The following is a 20,750-nucleotide window of genomic DNA, read 5'->3' as shown; positions in this document are numbered from 1 at the left end:
TTTGGCTTTCACCTGTGCTTCTAAGGAAACGAAAATGAGTGTTCTCGCTGTCAGTCGTGGAACATGTGCTACTCTGTGTTTCGGTTCCTTAAGCGGGAGTGGTGGTCTTCATGGGACAGTAGCAGTTTGGGGCAGAGCTGCTTCTGTGCCTGCTGGCTGGTCTGCCTACACTGCCCCTTCCAAGTACCAGTGCATCCATGTGTCTGCCAAGAAAACTGAAGGATTTAATACCTAAAGGGAAGCGACAAGACTGCTTTCATGGCAGTTCTCTTTTATCTTTGGTGCCCAGTTATCAGCTTGCAGTGAAAGGAGAACAAATCAGGGCCTTTGGAGGTCTAGGTGTACCCAGGAGGCCTTACTTTTCTCTTTTTGTTAGACGTAGATGATACCCAGACCTGATCTTGGTTAAGGTGGAGAAACAGCAATATATTTTAAACTTTTGAAAAGACCTCTCAGCAAGTTTGTCATTGTAAAGCTGTGTTTTTGGCATTGAAAACTAAGTGGAATCAGGATATGATAGCCTTTTGGAGCTGAGGTTGGGGAGGACCTTTAAGGACATCCATTCTAACCACCTCCTTTGCCCTTATCCATTCTATGCTTACCTGTAAAATGGGGCCATTATTAGTACCTGCTTTGTAGGGTTGCTATGAGAATTACGTGGAGTAATTTATGTAAAACCCTTGAAACTATGCCTGACACTGAGCGAGCACTTGATAACAGTAACTGTCATTATTGTTTTTGTTGTTAATGGATGCGGAAACTGGAGTGCAGAGAGGTGAAATACCTTGCCCAAAGCCACCCAGCTGGTCCGCAGCAAACCTGAGACTGGAATCCATATCTACTACGCTTAGCTGGAAGCAGCTATTTCACTGGCATTCTTAGTCTCATTGCAACCAAGAAGTCAGGTTTGGGTGCCCCTAATAGAACATGGCATGTGGAATAGTTTTGGTTTTGTTATGGCTATGTGAGCTTACTCAATGTCCCTGCCTTTGTGTTTGCCTTGTTTTAGCTAAACATTTAACGAAGCTTTCTGTGTGTATAGGTATGTGATGTGGTCCCTCCTACATAATTTAATGTTCTCCCTTTGCATTAGCGTATTAGCACGTTGTCACTTTTAACCTTTCACCCACTGAACTTGGCATTTAAAATGCTATTAAACTCAATAATGTTTCCCATAAACAGCCTTAGAAGGATGAGGAGTAATTGGAATGACATTTTTAATAGGCTCCTGTTTCTCAGCCCTCTGTGCTATACAAACCCAGCCAGTGCTTGCAGAGAGGGGCTTGTTAATTGTTTTTGTCCCTGGTCTGAGGTTGGGAGAGGGTTATGGGGTAAGATTTGGCATGCCAAAGGACCTTTTAAGGCACAGAGAGGGGTTTTTATGCCGGAGAAGTAGGGTTGCTCTTTTTGGCTAGTGCTTTTCGTTTTTTTAATTAATGGATATGTTGAATCCAGGAACTGATCACTCCTTCCTCAGATGACTGCAAAAAAAGCTTATGGCCAAATTTCTGGCCATCTGTAGCCACTCAGTAGGACTTCCTGGAGTGCAGTTTTGTGGGTCAATCAGCCCTATTCCTTGCTCCTGTTTGCCTTCGATATATGTTTTTGTGTGTGTGTGTTTTATTCTCTCCCCTTTTACATTATTCTGTTTTATGTGCCATATTGTGTGTATCCTAAATTTGTTCTTGGAGTAAGTTTTTTAAAAATCAACTTGAATGTTGCCTTTTCTACTTGTGTAGTTGTGATGTCTCAGGAGACTACTTTACCTTTCCATGCCCCAAGTTTAGCTTCATCTGTAAAATGAGGAAACCAACACCCCCTTGCTGAGATATGGTAAAGTGGGAGCAAGCCTGGCTGCTTATAAAGAAAGATGTACATTTTAGAATGGTTTCTGCTGTTGCTACCAGGGGGTAGGGCTGAAAAAATACTGGAATCTAGTATTTTTGCCTTAATCAGGGTCCTAGATACCTGGGAGGGTATAGGAGAAGAAGGATACAAAATGGGAAGTTCTATGGTGGGGATTAGGGAAGAGCTGTACATTTGGATAGAGCTTTGTGTTTTCCAGAGCTCCTTCTCATGCCTAATCTCATTTGGGTTTTTCCCTGTGAGCTTGATAGAACATGTCTAAGGCAACAGCACAAGTATAAGAGAAGGCTGGTTGTGCATCATGACGTACAGACTGAGTGACACCCTTTGACAGAGTAACAGGTCTTGTTGACCAGTAGAGTTTTGCTCTTTAAAGGAGAGGGTTGTCTCTGCAGAGTAGGCCAAGGATAGTAGCTTCTTACTGGTGTTTCAGGAGTCCACATGACTCGGGGGGGGGGGGGCTGTAAAGCATCACTCACTCGCGTGCATGCCAGTTTTGCCACGGCCCAATGTCTTTGCCCCCTCTGCACTCCCCCCAACGCATATATTCTTCAAACCTCTGTGCTTGGAGGAGAACCGTAACCCTTTGGGGTGAGGTGTGTGCAGAGGCGGCCTCCTCACCTGGCCTTGTTGCATGTCTCACAGCAGTGTGGATGGCAGCTTCAGCTGCCCATCAGAAACATCTGGGGAGCTTTAAACAGCACTAACATCTGGGCCAGCACCACCCCACCTGTAGTACCTAGACCAGTTGCAGTACTACAAATATCCCTGATTTTATGGACAAGGAACCTGAGGCTTGGGTGTCAGAATGCTTGTTCATGGTTACATGGCTAGCAAATGGCAGAGCCAGCATGTGAACCCAGGCAGTCGAGTCTTGAGTCCAGGCTTCAAATACCCACATTCCTATCTCCCTCGCTGGCTAAACTGTCACAGTATATTGATTTGGCCATTAATAACCAGGTGACAACCAGTTTTTTTCCGCAGCACAACTAAGATTTTAAAGGCAGCTTTTGAAATAAACTGACAGTGTGGGGTATTGTGTCTTGCCCCATGCCCAACAGTAGGGTAGATGAGATGTGAAATTAGCAGCTGGAATTCTCTGTTTCTGAAGCGCAGGTTTAGACTTTCAGGGCTGCTGGCCAATGTGCAGGCAACCGAAGTGCTGGGGAAACCCCAGCTATATCCTAAGCTTCTTGAAGCCTGTGACCTCATCTTCTGTTAGTTTCCGTCTTCCACAATGCTGGGCATGCAGAACTAACTTGATAAATTCTTCAATGAATGAATCAGTGAATGAATGAGTGGCAGACAGATTTGTACCCTTCTTGCAAGCTCTCAGCCTGCCAAGCTCAGCTTGTTTCATTCCATCTGCAGTGAATATAAGTCTAGATACCATCAGGGACCCAGGGTGGTTTTGTTTGTTTTTAGTGCAGGTATTTGGAGGAATGTTGTTAAAGAAAAATGGAACAAAACTGTTGCTAACTCTGCATTAGGTAAAACTGTTCATCTGATAGGTCTGTGGGTTTGAGATGTAAAAAGGGTGGGCCCTGGGGGCTGGTAGCAGGCTCCACTTACTTCTTTTTATGAGGCCAAGAAGTTAAACTGGAACTTTTTCCCTTTGTTTTACAGGTAACAGCCAAGACTGCCTTCCTATTTATTTTACCTCAATATAACGTTAGTGTGCCTACAGCAGGTAAGGAAAGCCACTGGTCTTGATCTTCCCTTGGCCCTGATAACCCTGGAGGACTTGTAAAACTTTCCTTTCCCTGCACGTGTGATCTTTTTAGATATTTAAACTCAACATCCAGCATCCTTCTACTGTTGCAATGGCAGTAAGCAGCGTTAATAGCTAGGTGCTTCCCTGTTCTTCAGCTGTGGTAATCGGAGCAGAACCACTGCACCATGGGGCGCTACGTGTCTTTGACTCCTTTCCCTAAAGCATTGAAAGTTGACTTCTGCTGGAGTCAGGGCGTGAGGCATCATGACCATTGATCCATTCTCAAGAGCATGGCTTCCTTTTTAAAATTTTCAATGAAGAGAGCAGGCAGGATATTGCATCTTGATGGGTCATGGAAATGTGGTGGGGAGACATAGTGCTGCATTCTGGCTGGGTTGGGGCTCAGGAGTAAACCCCCAGCCCAGACATGTCTTGACTGTCATTAAGGTGCACTGTCTGGAGCTGCTGCATTATAAACTGGCCCATAGTCACGGAGTATCCGAGCCCTTACAGGGAGTTCAGATAGTGTCATGGCAGGTACTGCATGGTCCTTACAAGCACTTCCCAGTCCAGTTGAGTGGCTACAGGCCAGGGAACAGCAAGGCCAGGCAGGTAAATGGCTGAGGTGGACTGGGTTAGGGGCAGGGCTCATCTATGGGAGTAGCCACTGCTCACTTCCAGCCAGTTGTCACATAGAGTGGAAACCCAGTGTGGCTAAGAGCTTCCATTTTTTTCCCCCAAGACAACTGGAAGAAATCTCTTTATAAGTAGAAATACCTTGATTTTTAAATGTTGGCAACTAGCTTCTTTTTGGTTTTTTGTTTTGTTTTTCTTTTTTTGTTTTTTTAAAATGTTGGCAACTAATTTAGAAAATTTGCAAACACTGTGCAGGCCAACATTGTGTGAGCCAATCCAAGACATCTTCAGACCAAGTCCAGCTCTTGGGCCACAGGTCTGCAGCCTTGGGGCTCTCAGGTCCACCACCAGGAACCAGGCATCACCCCTTTCTCAGTTGCAGAGTGCTGGGTGCTTGTTGAACACGGGGGACTTTTATTTGCTGAATCTAGTTCTCTCCTCTAGAGAAGTGAATTGTCTTGACTTTAAGGTGGGTTTCCTTTCTTTGACTCCATCTCCTAGTAGCTGAAGGACTTTGGGGGCAAATCCCTGAAACTGTGACCCATGGAAAATGTAGCCACAAATCTTTTTTGGGCTCACCTGTCCCCTGCAGTCTTTGCCCAGGCTCTAGGAGAAGCTGTGCTTCTGGGATAGCCAACTCAGTTGCTTCATCTGAGAGTCAAGCTGAGGGACAATGGCAAGAGAGGAGGAAAACTCCAGGCCATGCAAGAAGGTCCAGACTGGTGAGCGTCTGTCTGCCTTCGGTGGGCCGGGAAGCACCATGGCCAGCCCCCAGAGCCAGGAAGCAGGACGAATGCCTGCTCATCCCAATGCGCTTTCCAGTGCTGGTGGGCCGGTGCCATGTGGTCCACAGTCAAATGCAGGCTGTGTGCTCCTGTGTCTTGAAAATCCTGATAACTGAGACTCCTGTAGACCCAGCTGTTCTTACTATTGACTGAATTAAATTTTTTAAAGTTTTTTTTAACCTTTTTTTTTTTTTTTTTTTTCTGACCGGTAAGGGGGTCATAACCCTTGGCACGGTGTCGTCCGCACCACGCTCAGCCAGTGAGTGCACCCCCCCTCCCTATATAGGATACGAACCCATGGCCTCGGCGCTACCAGCGCTGCACTCTCCCGAGAGAGCCACGGGGCTGGCCCTTTTTTAGTTTTTTTTTTTAAAAATTGTGAAATATACACAACAAGATTTACCATCTTAATCATTTTTAAGTGTACAGTTCAGTGGCATTAAGTACATTCACATTGTTGCACTCCTATCTCCACCTTCCATCTCCGGAACTCTCTTCATCTTGCAAAACTGAAACTCTGTACCCATAAACAACCCTCCATTCACCTCTCCCTCCAGCCCCTGGCAACCACCATTGTGTTCTGTGTCTCTATGAATTTGACTACTTCAGGTACCCCAGGAAGTGGAATTGTGTAGTATTTGTACGTTTTAACTGGTTAAAATTTATTTTTAGATAAATGTTTTTTCAAAATACATGTACATGAGTGATACATAATATAATCCTTAGTTTTTTCCGTATTTTATATATTTTCTCTAAGAAGATAAAAATCATCATGACCCCACCACCCAGCAAAAACTGTAGGTAAAATGTTTTGGAGTATTGATTCACAACACAGTTTTTTCGCTTTCAGAATATGACGAACATTTCTCCATGTTGTCAATTAGTCCACTCAGCAAGACATTTTGGAAAGCTGCAGAGAATTTAATAGGAATTACCACAAATTATCTAATCAGTCCTACAATATTGGATATTTAAGTTTTCAGTTTTTACTGTAAACAGAACTACAGTGAACATTCTTGTGGCTACATTTTTGCATTAATTTATGATTATTAGGATAAATTTCTCTTACTGGGAATTTCTGGGTTAAGTAGTACGTACATTTTACAGGTTTTATATATATATTGCCCAAATACGCTCTGTCATCTAACACTTATGACTCATAAATCTTAAGTCTTTTTAGTTTTTTTATAAATATGAAATGCACAGGCTTTTACTTTTTTTTAATGTCAAAATGCCAATTTTTTAATTGATAAAGCAGTAGCCAGTTATCAAATATTGTGCTGCTGTTTTCCTCATATTTCTCGCTGAAGATAGCTTATATGGGATGCCAAATCATAACACAATGCTGATTTATTAATTTACTGTGAGAAAATACTACCCTGGGGGCTACAATAGTTAATGTGCATGTGACTGGGGCATCCCTTTATTATAGGAAAGGTCTGTTTGTGAAATGGGGTCACGATCAAGGGTTGAACTTTTTCAGAGAAATGAGCAGACAAGTGACATCCTCACGCAGCTTGTCTCACAGCCAGGATGAGAGGCATAGACTGTGCTCCATGGCCAGACTCAGAACCTCTGGGCAGAAAGAGCTTCCCACAGTGTTTTGGGAGTGTGCCACCAGTGATCATATCATGTTTTCATTTGCTTAATTAATTAATCAGTCAGACAAACTAGGCAAATATTTGTGTGCCTGTTCTGGGGCAGGCCCTGGGTATAAAGTATTTTACAAAACTCATCTGATCTCTGACTTTATGAAGCTTACCGTTTATTAGGGAGGGATAGATAATAAACAAGTAAACAATAAATGATTCTGCTTGTGCTAGGGCGGAGGAGGAAATATGCAATGTTATGTGATAAGGAAAAGTGAAAGGGTGATGACCTGAATATGTTTCTGAGAATCTGAGTTTTGAATTGAGTGTGGGGAGAGGGTTGTGTTGAGGGCATAGAGAGGGGTCTGGGCAGAAGAAAGAACATTCCAGGCGTAGGGATCGGCACGTGCAGAGACCTTCATGTGAGAAACAGACACCTTGGGGTGTTTGAGTAACTGAATGTAGCCAGTGTGACTGGAGCCAGGTAGGCTTGGCATTTTTTCAGGGTGGGACTATTGAATTCTGCTTCTGGAATCCTCCTCCAGACTCAAAACAGGCCTGGATAAAGGTAAAGGTACGTTAAAAACCATGCTATATTGAAGGGGTTTCAGGTACTTTAGAAAGAGGATAAGGTGTTGTTAAATAGTCCATCTTTTGTTTAAATCTTGCCATTTGAGGCTATTCAAAATATGACAAGCAAATAAGAGAGACAATTAAATCAGAATAGCCTGCCTAATTTATTTTGTGCTCCTTAATCACCAACCCAATATGGTAATGTTTGGTTTGTAAGAACTGGAGGAAAGCAAACTTCTCATGGGAAAAAAACACTTTACAATGATGGTCTGTTAAAGTTGTGATTTTTAAAACCCTCCCCCCAAATTTGGTTAGATGGTACTTTTGGAAAATGTATCCTTTTTGTATAATCAGGGTAAATTCTGACTTGTAAGTTTTCTTCTTTAAATAGTGTGTAACTTGCTCAATGTTCACAGGTCAGTGTTTAAAACTGAATTTTAGTAGAACAGTGACTGTTTTTATAGAAAGTGGTCTATCCTTTCTAAATCCGTGACTTCCCTCAGCAGAGGTTTTCAAGTTCTAAGGAAAATACCTAATAAGTAATGAAGAACTCTTCTTGATAGTTTTTTTCTTCTTTCTTTCTTTTTTTATTTTTCTTTAACTCCCTCTTTTTCTCTACTCCCTTCTTCCCAGCTTCTAGTATTACTTTCCAAGGGCTGTTGTAACAAAAGTACCACAAACCAAGTGGCTTAAACAACAGAAACCTATTGTCTCTCAGTTCTGGAGGCCTCAAGTCTGAGTCAAGGTATCAGCAAGGCCATTCTCCCTCTGAAGGCTCCAGGGTAGGATCCATTCCAGGCCTTTCTCCTAGCTTCTGGTAGTTCCTCGGCTTGTGGCAGCTCAGTGCCAATCTTCACATGGCATTCACCTGTGCCTGTCAGTCTCTGTGTCCAAATTTCCCTTTTTTATAAGGACAGCAGTCATTTTGGATTAGGGGCCCTTCCTACTGCACTGTGACCTCATCTTAACTGATTACATCTGCAAAGACCCTGCTTCCAAATAAGGTCACATTCTGAGGTGCTAGGAGTTAGGATGTCAACATAAGAATTTGGGAGGGGGACATAATTCAATCTATAACACCAGCTATAAATTCATGATTTTGTTGCATTATAGTCAGCTAGTTAAGAAAATTAACATCCTTTCAGAGAGATGGATACAGTAGTCACTGCATCCTGTTGGAGCACCTGCCATGCTGGTACCCTTGGGGTTTTCTTTAAGGCTAACAGTGACAAAGCAGGAAACGTTGCTTTTTACCAACTCCCTGCTCTGCTTTTTTTTTTTTTTTTTTTTTTTTAAAAAGAGACGGGGTCTCGCTATATTGCCCATGCTGGAGTGCAGTGGTATTCACAGTTATGATCCTACTATTGATAAGGTGTGGGAGTTTTGACCTGGGCTGGTTCACCCCTTAGGCAGCCTGGTGGTCTCCTGCTCCCAGGAGGTCACCATATTGATGCTGATCTTAGTGCAGACCCCCAATCGCATAGCTCACAACAGCCCAGAACTCCTGGGCAAGGGGGTGATCCTCCAGCCTCAGCCTCCTGAGTAGCAGGGACTAGAGGTGCATGCCACCGTGCCCAGCTGCTTTCCTTGTTCCTACTTGCCAACCTGTTGGGGTTGCCAGGCTTAGCAAATAAAAACCTAGGATGCCAGTTAAATTTGAATTTCAGATAAACAGCAGGTTTTTTTCAGTATAAGTATATCTCAAATTATGCATGGAACATAATTATACTAGAAAACGATTCATAGTTTATCTGAAATTCAAATTTAACTGGCCTCCCTGTATTTTATCTGTCAGACATACACCCTACCCAGCTCTGGCAAGGAATAAAATATCAGGTTTCTGGTCTTACCATTAGTACTTTTGAATCTTTTTCTGATTAAAATACCACAAAGTATCTAGTGTTATGGTCAGAAATATATACACTGTAAAAGGGCAGAAAGTAATAGAAGTTTGATTCTTCCCACAGGCAGACTCAAGGCCTGCTGGTTTCCCTTCTGATCTAGAACAGGTGAGCCTAAACGGGCTAAGCGCTTATGTACAAGATTGTTTTGGGTTGTGCCACTAATTTTCTAAATTGTCTTGGGCAAACCACTTAACTTCTGGGTCTCCATCTTCCATCTGCAATATTGAGAGGTACAACCCCAGTGGTTCCTGAAGACAGGAAGCCCCAGGAGTCCTCTTAGGGCTCACTACTCAGTTTTTTGTAGGCTAGCACCAGCGGCATTACATGGGAACTTGTTAGAAATGCAGACCCTCAGGCCCCACCACACACCTCCTGCATCAGAACCTAGGTGATTCCTGTGCCCATTAAAACTTGAGAATCACAGGTCTAGGTTAGGTGGATGAAAAGCTTCAGTTAGGCTTTGAAATAATCCTGCACTTCTAACGACAAATGTAAGAAAGAAACCTATTAATTCTAGTGACTCATTTGCATCTTTCTGTCCTCTTCCAGTTTTGGTTTTTCTACAAATACTTGGTCTAGGGAGGGGTGGGGAGTATCACTGGGTGGATTTGGTATCCAGCTGGGACTGCAGGTCCCTAAGAAGTCATGGACATGTTTGTGAGACAATGTGGGTAGGGGTCATCGTAGCTTTGATATTCCTGAGCCTGCCTGTTGCTGCACACCTAAAACAAAAAGGCTGAGGATGAGGGACCTCTTCAAGAAAAGGGTTTGTTTTGCAGTGATCAAAGGTGACAAGGATCCAGGCCCTGGCTTTCTTGATCCCATTTGGTTTTATCACTACTGTGTGCTGTGTTGCATTTTGCAGCTAGGGTTGAAAAGCCTGGGAACTCCCTACACCACAGTTTGGCCATTGTTCTCCCAGCCCCTTTTAGGATGAGACACACTGTCCATAAAAACAACCTCAGACAGATAGTTTTAAAGCCTCATTCAGCCAAAGGCCTTTGTACAGGGCTCATAGTGGTTCTTGTTTCCTTTGCTGGCTGGCAGGAATTAGTGTTGTCTCCTGTTTGTATCATATACTAGAAAGATTGGCATCACATATCAAACTGAGCCCCTCTTTGTAAGATAAGTTCATGGGGAATGAGAAAGGGAAGAGATAGGTGGACATCCATGGCTCTGGAGATGCAAAGCCATTCTTGGTTACAGATGAAAGCTACCAACCTGGGCCTGTGGCCCATATCACTGGAGGAGACTTGAGGTTCATCTAGCCTAGCCAAGGGAATGGAGGCTCAGAGAGCTGATTGGCAATCCCAAGGATACATAGTAAGGACAGAGTAGGGCTGGGCTGCTCACACCCCATGCAGCACCAGGGCCCAGGAAAGCTTAGAAAGGCTGGGTTTGCCCCATGGGGCATTCAGCATAAGGGGACCCAAGCAGGGAGGCAGAGACCTGGCTCTGTCCTGGCCTTGTTGGGCCAAATAGCCACCAAGATCCCCTCTGGCCCTAAGGTCCTGCCTGTATGAATAGAAGAAAAATAAGCCACAGCCCTCAGTGTCCCTGACCATATTAGTTGCCCATCCAAAAAAGAGAGGGGAGCCTCTGACCCATGACTTATGGCCAGCCCTGGACTTTTTTTTTCTTCGATAACTAAAACTTATTATTAAACATATTAAGTGGAACAGTTGTGGAAAAAGGTGGACACATCATAAGTCTTCTGAATGAATTTTCACAATAAACAAATCCATGCAACCTACAAGTGTCTGCTTCCAGCCTCGACTTGATTTTATCAGATTCCCAGTCACAGCCCAGAGAATTTATCCCATTCAGTATGGAGTTTCTAGAGGTTTAAATAAGCAGAGCCACTGAGTAGCTGTGGCTAATTGTTAGCCAGCCTGAAGTCTGTGTCTGGTGGGAACAGCGGCATCTTCAAACTGCTGCTCTGAGCTCCCTTTTCTTCTGCGTCTCTTCTGCTGGTGAATCATCTAGCTCTTCCCCCTCCCTCCCACATACCCTCTGATCCAGACCCCACCCCACATTTTTCTTGATCTTCACCTTTGCATTTCTCCTGATCAAAAATCTTTTCTTCTATCTAGCTAGGATAATGTTTTCTAATCAGTGGTTCTTACTGAAATAATTTTTGTCCTTAATTTAACAATGGGTTTGTTGAAATTGTTATTTTTATTCAAGTTTTTAAAAAGCCCTAATTTTAGATTTGTTTTTTGTATGTGATCTTTAGGGGATTATTTTTTATTATGGCTCTCAATGAATTAAAGAACAAAGTTCACGCCTTCCTCCAGCTGCAAGCATTCTTCCCCTGCGGCAGGCTGCTGAAATGCATGTGTCACGCCAGGGGCATGTTGTATGTAGAAGCCACAGGTTTGTCAGCTGAAGCGGGGTCCATAGTATGTGCCAGGCACCTAGGAATTCTTGTTATATTTCTTGCTTGAAGGCCACAGGGAGGGTTACAGCCCTATAGAAAGGAACGGTGCCTCAGGAAAACAATTTGGAAGCCAGGGGCTTTTCTTACCAAATTCTCTTCAACCCTTCTCTTCTCTTTACTACATCTTTCTCCATCATAAAAGTATCCTTTCTTTATCTTCCTACCTTACTATAAAACTAAAGAAAATATATTCCAGAGCACGCAGTATGGTGTTAAAATGGTAACTTTTGAGGATCCATCAGTTAGATCTTTAACTCTCTGATGTGTGTGTGTGTGTGTGTGTGCGTGTGCGTGCGCGTGTGTGTGTGCTAGTTTCCTAGGTCTGCCATAGCACAGTACCACAAACTGGATGGCCTAAAAAATTGTCTCACGGTTCTGGAGGCTAGCAGTCTGAAATGAAGGCGTTGGCATGGTCAGGGTTGTTTCCTTTTGGGGCCATGAAGGATCTATTCCAGGCCTCTCTCTCTGGCTTGTAGATGGCCGCCTTCTCTCTGTGTCTCTTCACATCGTCCTCTCTCTGTATGTGTGTCTATGTCCAAATTTCCCCCTTTTTATAAGGACACCAGTCATATTGGAACTGGTCCCACCTTAATGACCTCATTTTAACTTATCTTTGTAAAGACTTTAACTCTGAATAAGGTCACATTCCATGGTACTTGGGGTTTGGACTGTAACATATCTTTGGGGGAGGGTGGAGGAGCTCAATTCAACACACAACAGTGTGCGTGTGTGTGTGTGTGTGTGTGTGTGTGTGCACAGTCGAGTACCTAAGAACCGTGATGGTGCTTGTAGCTAAAATGCCACTCGCCACATCTTCCAGGTTGGGAGGCCAGAGAGGGAGTGGCCTGGCTGCCTGGAAGACAAGGCAGGGTAGGAAGTCAGCAGGCTGTCCTCTGAGGCTGTGTGCCCCAGGCTTGTCCTAAGCCCTTCTCTTTTCCCTGCCACCTCAGGAGCAGGATAGGCCTTCAGGGTTTAGCCCCTGCAGTCTCTGTGTGAGTTGAAGGGGAGTGAGGGAGCAGAGAGGCCTGGCGCAGAGACAATGGGCTTGGCCCCTGGCAGGGGCAGTGCGGTTAAGTCCTGGCCCCACGCCTGTTTGGCTACAGGTACGGGGGACACAGTTCCTGCTTGCCTCTATGCCTCAGCTGCTGTGTCAGTAAGTAGAGATAATACTCAGGATTACTGTAAGGAGTCAATGATGTCACGAGACGTGCTTAGTACAGGGCATGGCACAGAGCAAGTGCACAGTAAATGGCTTATAACTGTCATGTGTGTTATTTATCCTAAATAAGTGCCCTAGTGGGAATTTTTGTGTGTGTTGTACAGTGACTGTTTTGACTCTTCTGATTCTTTCTATTGGAAATAGTCATAATTATTTCATCTATTTGCATAGCACTTTACAGTTTATAAGTCAGTTTTCTATTTTATTCTTATAGCTTTGTGAGAAAAGGTAGCTGGTTTTATCCCCATTGTCCAGAAGGGGCAACTGAGGCAGAGATGCCCTGGACCACATGGTAGACAAGTGACAGCCCCAGAAATGAACTTCAGGTCTCTTCATACCTGGTCTGGGCCATTATGGGAAAAAAAAAAATAGCTACAAGATAGAAATGATACTGCTTTTTAATTTTATTTGTACAAAACAGGAAGAATTAAGATTTGTTTATTTAAAAAATTTTGAGTAGAAAACATACTTATGTGGTTCAAATATAAATCTGTACAGAAAGTCACAGAGTAAAAGTCTGGCTCCCACCCTGTCCTCCCTTCCTTTCAAACCCCCATCCCCTTGGACAGTCACCGTTGTTTCCTGTGTACCCTTCCCGAATGTCTTATCTGGCTTTCCAGGGTTGCTTTATGCAAACACAAGTACATACTTTTCTTTTCCCTTCTTTCTTACGTAAAAGATGGAATATTATATGTTGTCTTTACCTTTTTTCCCACTAGTGTATCCTGGATGTCATTTCATATCAATATGTGAGAACATCATATTTTTTTGCATGAATTCTTAAGAGTACAGCATGATGAATTTTTACATATGTACACAACTGTGTAACCGTAACCTAGATCAAGTACAGCATTCCCGTCCTTCCTTGTGCCTCTTCTAGTCAATACCCTCTCCCAAAGTAACCACAGTTCAGATTTCTGTGTCCTGATTAGTTTTATCTGTTCTTGATTTCATTTATTGCTGATTTTTTTTAAACAGCTCCATTGTTTACATCAATGCTTTTAAAATGTTATCTGAGTCAGAGTCACCTGGAAATGTTGTTAAACACAGATACCTGGGCCCTTTACTCCAGGTTTCTGATCCAGTAGGCCTGGACAAGGGCCCAAGAATGTGCATTGCTAAGCTCACAGGTGATGCTGATGCTGGTGGTCCATGGCCACATTGTGAGTAGCCCTGGTGTCTTAGAACGACAGTTTATTTAGTCAGTTCCCCATAGATGAAAGCAACTTGTGCTGTTTTCATTAGTTTAAAAACAATCCTGTAGTGCACCTTGTACACATGTCATTTTGATTGTGGCAGGTACTAGCTATAGGATAAATTCTTGGAAATGGAATTGCTGCATCAAAGGGTTGATGCATTTGTAATCTCGTTAGGAATTGCCAAATTGCCCTCCAAAGAGGCGGTACCATTTTGCATTTTCACCAGCCATGTGTAAGAGAGAGTCTGTCTCCCACAGCCTCAACAAGAGCACATCACCAAGCTTTGGCTTTGTGCCAATCTGATAGGTATGAAATGGTATCTCAGTGTAGTTTTAATGAGCATTTCTCTTCTGTATAAGGTTGATCATCTTTTTTATTTAAGGACCACGTGTTTTTCTTTTTTCTGTGATTTTCTGTTCATATCCTTTTCCCATTTTTCTGCTGGGTTTTTGATCTTTTTATCCTTAAGTTCTGGGATCTTTTTACATATTAGCAAGATTAGTCCTTTGTCTGTGATCTGAATTGTAAATGTTTTCTCCAGGTGATCATTTGCCTCTTGATTTTGTTTGCGATTTTTTTTCATATCTATGTTTTGGGTTTTTATATAGTATGAAAGATTTGAAATAATGTGAAAACAGAATTAGATATAATTACAGAAAATAATAGAAAGTAAATTTTACAAATCCACATTTTCCAGAATTAGGAAAGAAGCTAAGAGAGAAAAAAGGGTCCAAGGAGTACAGTGATGCTCTTTAAACAGCCAGGTTTCTAGACAAAGGAAGAATCTTCATTGACAGAGGCCCAGACTCTAATGAGTTCTGAAAGGCACATGGGATAGCAGCAACATGTGGACACCAGGTCAGATTACGAGGAGGAGGGCAGAGACTGCAGAGTAGTATCCAGAGAAGATTGGAAACTGTAAAGGCAGGCAGGAGAAGCTGCTCACAGGTGACATCAGGAGGAAACAGGAAAATACCTATTAGTCATAGGAAACAAAACAGGAGGTCAAGCAGAATGTTACTGCCAAAAAGGGACAGCTGCTAACAGAAGTTGTCAAAACAGCCGGGGCTCTTATTGATTCTTTCAGCTCTTGTTTTAAACTGATCAGCGATAAGCAAGGTGAGCAAAGCACCTTGATGGCAGGTGGGATAACCCATCTGCAGTGGAAGATCATTATTGAAGGTACTTTCTTTAAAGGCTAGATTAATTCCTACCCTGGAGCACATTGACATACTCCATGGGGGTGCATAGGAAGAAGATTCATAGAGTATTGGTGTTGGAAAATTGTCAGGGATCATCTAGGTCAGAGGTTGCAAATTGGTGGCCTGTGTTCAGAGTTGGCCTGAAGATGTGCTTTCTTTGGCCAGTTTGGTATAGGCCTGTACAGTGTTTCTAAAAATTTTGAATTAGTCACCAACATTTTAAAATCAGATGATTTCATATAAAGGTCTCCTTTGCTTTTGAAATATCAGGAATCTGGCTGCACCTCTCCTATAGCTAAAGTGTCTGAGAAGCAGCTTCCCCACTGCCACTGTCACCTCCATGGGACCCACTGGAGTTGTCTGTAGTTGCCACTCCTCTCTAGTGTGTCCCTGACACTGCGGCTGCCTGTCAATTGCCATATCCCAGTTTTAACAGTTGCACTTCTTTTAGTAAGGTGAAAAGGAAAGTGGATACTTCTTAAACTTGTTTCTCTCTCAAAGTGGATGTGTGAAAGATAGATCAAGAGGGCAATATGTTTGGAGAAAAATAGTGGAAACTGTATTTCTTTGTGGAAGTTGTGCTTAGTTCAGTGGGGCCTGTGTTGAAAGGTTGTGTGTTAAGATACCTAGGCCACTTTGCTCATTTGTGTTAACCACCTGGTCCCTGCAGGCATTCTGTTGTGACTCTTGACCAGAGTCACTCTCTGGTCTCATGGCCCAGAGAAGTGCTGAAACTTCCTCTTCTAAAAAGTTGTAATAGGTTACTGCCAAACTGTTGCCATTCTTTTGAGAGCCATGCAGGACAGGGGCAATCTGTAGGAAGTAGGAGCTCTAACTTGGATAGCAAGGAGATATTTATAAGAATTAGTAAGCAACCAAAAATTTAAAAAGAAAAAAAGAATTAAAAAGCACCTAGAAGAACACAAAGTTCCAAACTCCATGGCTCTATGGAAAGCAGGAAGGGCCAAGCCAATTTACTTCCTACTCTGATCAAAAGTAGGAAGATAACAGATAAGGGGGAAAGCCGTAGGGATAATTCGTGTGAATCAGGGTACAGCTTTTGAGTATTTGCGTGTGATGCTATTCATTATAATTGTGGGAGAAAGAGATTAAAGGAGTGGCATATTACCACTAATGGGGTGAGGGTTGTGTTGAACCAGAGGTGGCATTTGGTAGGTGGACCGGGGCACTGGAAACAGGAAGACCTGAGAAACGGGTTGTGTTGACCCAGAGGTGGCATTTGGTAGGTGGACCGGGGCACTGGAAACAGGAAGACCTGAGAAACGGACCATGTCCCTTAAGTCTGTGAACTCTGTGTCCTCATCCACTTTCCTTGACCATCTCATGAGATGGTTGTGAGAATCACACAAGATAATGCACGTCAGAGAATTCTAAAACCTTGACGGAGGGCTACAGATTACAGATAAGATTCCAGAAGGAACTTGAGAATCGTCCTCCACGGCCAGTTCCTCCAGTAGCTTTCTGTTGCCTTTAGGGTACAATCCACATTCCTTGCCATGACCCGAGAGGGTCCGTTCGTGATCTCCCAGTTCTGCACAACCCGCCCTCCCCCACTAGCCACTTTAGAGCACTTATCACATCTGGCTGCTGGTTTTTTTGTAGGATTTTTAAATTGTGGTTAAATACACATAACATAAAATTTACTATCTTAACCGTTTTATGTGTACGGTGTGGTAGTGTTAAGTACATTCACATTGTTGTGCAACCAGCCTCCAGAACGCTTTTCATCTTGTAAAACTGAAACCCTGTACCCATTAAATAGCAGCTCCCTATTCTTCCTGCCTGCAGCCCCTGGAAACCACCATTCTACTTTCTTTTTGTATGAATTTAACTACATAGGTACCTCATATAAGTGGAATCAAACAGTAGTTCTCTTTTTGTGACTGTCTTATTTCACTTAGCATAATGTACTCAAGGTTCATTCATTTTGTAGCATATGTCAGAATTTCCTTTCTTTTTAAGGCCCAGTAATATTCTGTTGTATTTATGCACCACATTTTGTTTATTCACTCATCAATCAATGGACATTTGTGTTGCTTCCACCTTTTGGGTATTTTAAATAGTGCTGCTATACAAATATGTTATTGAGATCTTGCTTTTTAAGTATATACTCAGAAGTGGAATTCCTGGATTATATGGCAATCGTATTTTTAATTTTTTTGAAGAACCACCATACTGTTTTCTATAGTGGCTGCACCATTTCACTTTCCCACCAGCAATGTACAAGGGCTCCAATTTCTCCACCTCCTTGTCAAACCTTGTTATTTCCTGTTTTTCGATTGCAGTCATCCTGGGAGGTGTGAGGATGTATCTCATTGTGATTTTGATTTGCATTTAGTGATGTTGAGCATCTTTTCATGTGCTTACTGAACATTTGTGTATCTTCTCTGAAGAAATGTCTATTCAAGTCCTTGGCCCATTTTTTAATTGGGCTGTTTGTTTTTTTCTTGTTCAGCTGTAGTTCTTTGGCCAATGGTTTTCAGGTACATAAGGATTTGATGGGTACCTGCTAAGCACCAGGAGGGCGGGGCCAGGCCCACCTTGCTCCCTGCTGGCTCCCCAGCACCCAGCATGGATATCTGTGGGCTGACAAACAAACGTGCATGCAGCTCTCGACAGCACAGGAGCACAGAATGTATTTATTCCTACATTCATTCTTGTTTCAAGAAGGATTTAAGGCTATGGTCATATCTCTTTGGAAACTTAGTATTTGGGGTAAAGAATGGCAGGTGACCCTCTGAAGGCTTTAGAATGGATAATCTAACGTCTTGATGGATGTTATCACTAATTTTAGACTGGGCTTGTTTGGGTATAAATCCCATTTTGCCTAATAATGATGTTCTTGATGATGAAACTTTGCATGTGTTTAGTTATTTCATAGTTTCAAAAAATGCTGCCATCAAGGCTGGCCCGTGGCTCACTTGGGAGAGTGTGGTACTGATAACACCAAGGCCATGGGTCGAATCCCTATATAGGGATGGCCGGTTGCTCACCTGGGAGGGTGTGGTGCTGACAACACCAAGTCAAGGGTTAACATCCCCTTACCAGTCATCTTTAAAAAAAAAAAAATGCTGCCATCTAATTAGTCTCCTTTGATCCTCCCTTCTGAAGGAAGCAGGGAAAATGTAATCCTGGCTCCTCAGATGAGTCTCAGGCTCATCTCTTCTTTCTCACCCTCTGTGTCTTCTCTGGTCCTCGGGGCCTGACCCCCCTCCTGGACCTCAGCCCCGTCGGCTGGGCCAGTCCCCAAGTCTCCCCAGTTCTTTGGCTGACAGCCTCCTCCCTCCCTTCCTCTCTTCTCTCCTGCCTTGATTCAGGCCCTTGTGTTTCCCTACCTGGATCACAGCGGCAGTTTCCTAACTAGTGTCCTTACCTCCAGACGTGCTGCCGATCACTGCTTCTAGAATAAACTTTCCAACACACAGATTTCATCATTTTCCTGTTTAATTTGAATTCTTGGATGTTTCCACGTTGCCTTCAGGATAAAGTCCACACTATTTCACGTGGCACACAAGGCTGATCACAGCTACCTCCTTGCTTGCCGAAACTACCTCTGCTGTGGCCCCTGGCACTGGGCTTCATTGCCTGCGTCCTTTGCAGCAGCTGCCTCCTCCTCCTGGGATGCCCCCTCCACCTGACTGCCCCACCCATTCCTGAGTGCCCACGTCACCCTGTTCACCCTGACCTGCTGGGGCTTGCTGTGTTTACCTCTCAGTAGCACGTGCCTGTCTGCAGCAGCAGAATTGTACATTCATGTGTCAGTCTTCCCGTTGTCCTGTGTGCTTTGACACCAGGGGCAGTGTCTTTTATCTCCATATTTCAGCAGTTAGCCCAGTGCCTCTCGTGGAGGTCTTTGTGAAAAGGGGGAAGGCAGGGCAAAAAAGAAAGTTTGTCTGATTTCGAAGTTCACGTTCTTTGTGTCCTTGCCACTTCCTCCCACTCCTCACACCACCCACCGCCACATTTCCCTAGTCCAGGGTGGCTGAGGTTAGGTTGACTCCCAGAGTGACCCAATCAGCTTTAAACATTCCCTGGCCATCCAGAAACAAACTGACCCTGGTCTACCTTCTGGTAAATGCATCCCAGCAAGGAGATGACTCATGTGTGTGACTCAGGGCGAATGCAGCACAGCTGGCAAGGCAGCGGGGTGTCTGCATGGGGGGCGGCAGGTTTACAGAGCAGCCAAGGTCCCAGCGAGTGTTCACCAGGCTCTCGCAGCCCTGTAGCCTGCTAACTGGAACGAGGCTGTTGATGCTCCTCTGTCTGTAGAGAAAGGGGCTGCAGCAGCAGAGTTTCACAGGATTTCTGTATCTGCGATTCTGTCTGATTTATTACTATTAAACGGTATTTTAATAAACTACCATTTATTGCATGCTTACTGTGAGTTATAGGCACTGTAATAAACATCTTGCATACAAATTATCTCATTTAATCCTCACAATAGCCCAACAACAACAGAAATAATAGCAAATAAATATATAACACTTACTATGTGCCAGGCACTGTTTTAAGAACTTTACATTTATTAATTCATCTAATTCACATAATAACCCAATGATGCAGAAATTATCTTCATTTTACAGATGAGGAAACTGAGGCACAGAAGGGTCACACGTAGAGGTGCCCCAAGGTCACACAGGAAGTAAAGGACAGAGCTGTGACACAAATTCAAGCCGTCTAGCATCTGAGTCCACACTTCACCCCCATGCTATGCTTCCTTGATGAAGTGTAATTGTAGTCCCATTTTACAGGAGAGGAAATTGAGGCTCAGAGAGGCTGTTCACTTATCCACAGTCACATAGCTAAAGAGTGATAGAGCAAGTGAGGGCCATTGGTTGTCTCCAATCCCTGACTCCTAACCACTGTGCTCCCCTGCCCAGACTCAAGAGACGTACAGTCATCATGGTATGGTGGTGTGCTTGGTTCTCTTTAGCTCTCCCCACTGGCTTTTTCCAAAGGCCAACACCAGAAGTTGGATAGGATTCTGGGGCTTAAGCTTTCTTCTAAGTCTAGGGCTATAGCAAATGGGTAGCATTTGATAGCACATTCTGTGTTCTGTCTCTTAAGTGTTGAGTCCCAGAGCATTTCCTCACTCCAGGGATGCTGACAGGACTCTAATTACCTCCACAGACAACGAGACCGTGCACTACCACTATGGGCCCAAGGACCTGGTCACAATCTTGTTCTACATCTTTGTCACCATCATCTTGCATGCTGTGGTTCAGGAGTACATTTTAGATGTAAGTGACATGTCTGGATTCTGGGAGATATATTGGGGTGGGGGACTTTGCCCCACAGGAAACTGCACCTCTCAATCCATCAGTCCCCTAATTTGCATCCCCTGGTTGGTCCCATTGACTGGACTTCCCTCACCACGCTTTGGTCTCTGTCCCCTCTCACAGCCTTCTTTAATGAGCATATGGGACAACAGTATTTATTACACAAGGAAATATGTCTGAAATATGACAAGACAGTGTCCTTACAAGTCTGTCATTCTTAGCATGATCCGGTGATGTTTTCTTTATGTGTACACTAAAGAAGTTAATCTTGCCACTTTCTCAAAATGCTTGCCTTAAACTAAGCATTGTATGTACACAATGGC

The 20,750-nt window shown here is 43.6% G+C and overlaps 1 protein-coding gene across 2 annotated transcripts in view; it reads left to right on the top strand.

The window, feature by feature from the left end:
* The window catches only part of TRAM2 (translocation associated membrane protein 2), a 67,912-nt gene that overhangs the window by 34,567 nt on the left and 12,595 nt on the right, over window positions 1–20,750 (top strand). For both annotated transcript variants that reach the window (XM_063097339.1, XM_063097337.1), the window contains exons 2-3: window positions 3,493–3,556; window positions 20,279–20,388. In XM_063097339.1, the coding sequence (XP_062953409.1) occupies window positions 3,493–3,556; window positions 20,279–20,388 (174 nt within the window). The remainder of the gene's footprint in view (window positions 1–3,492; window positions 3,557–20,278; window positions 20,389–20,750) is intronic.

Source organism: Cynocephalus volans, chromosome 5 (genome assembly GCF_027409185.1).
Source record: "Cynocephalus volans isolate mCynVol1 chromosome 5, mCynVol1.pri, whole genome shotgun sequence".
Taxonomy (NCBI): domain Eukaryota; kingdom Metazoa; phylum Chordata; class Mammalia; order Dermoptera; family Cynocephalidae; genus Cynocephalus; species Cynocephalus volans.
The sequence above is the reverse complement of the archived record's forward strand: the minus strand, read 5'-3'. Positions and strand labels throughout refer to the sequence as shown.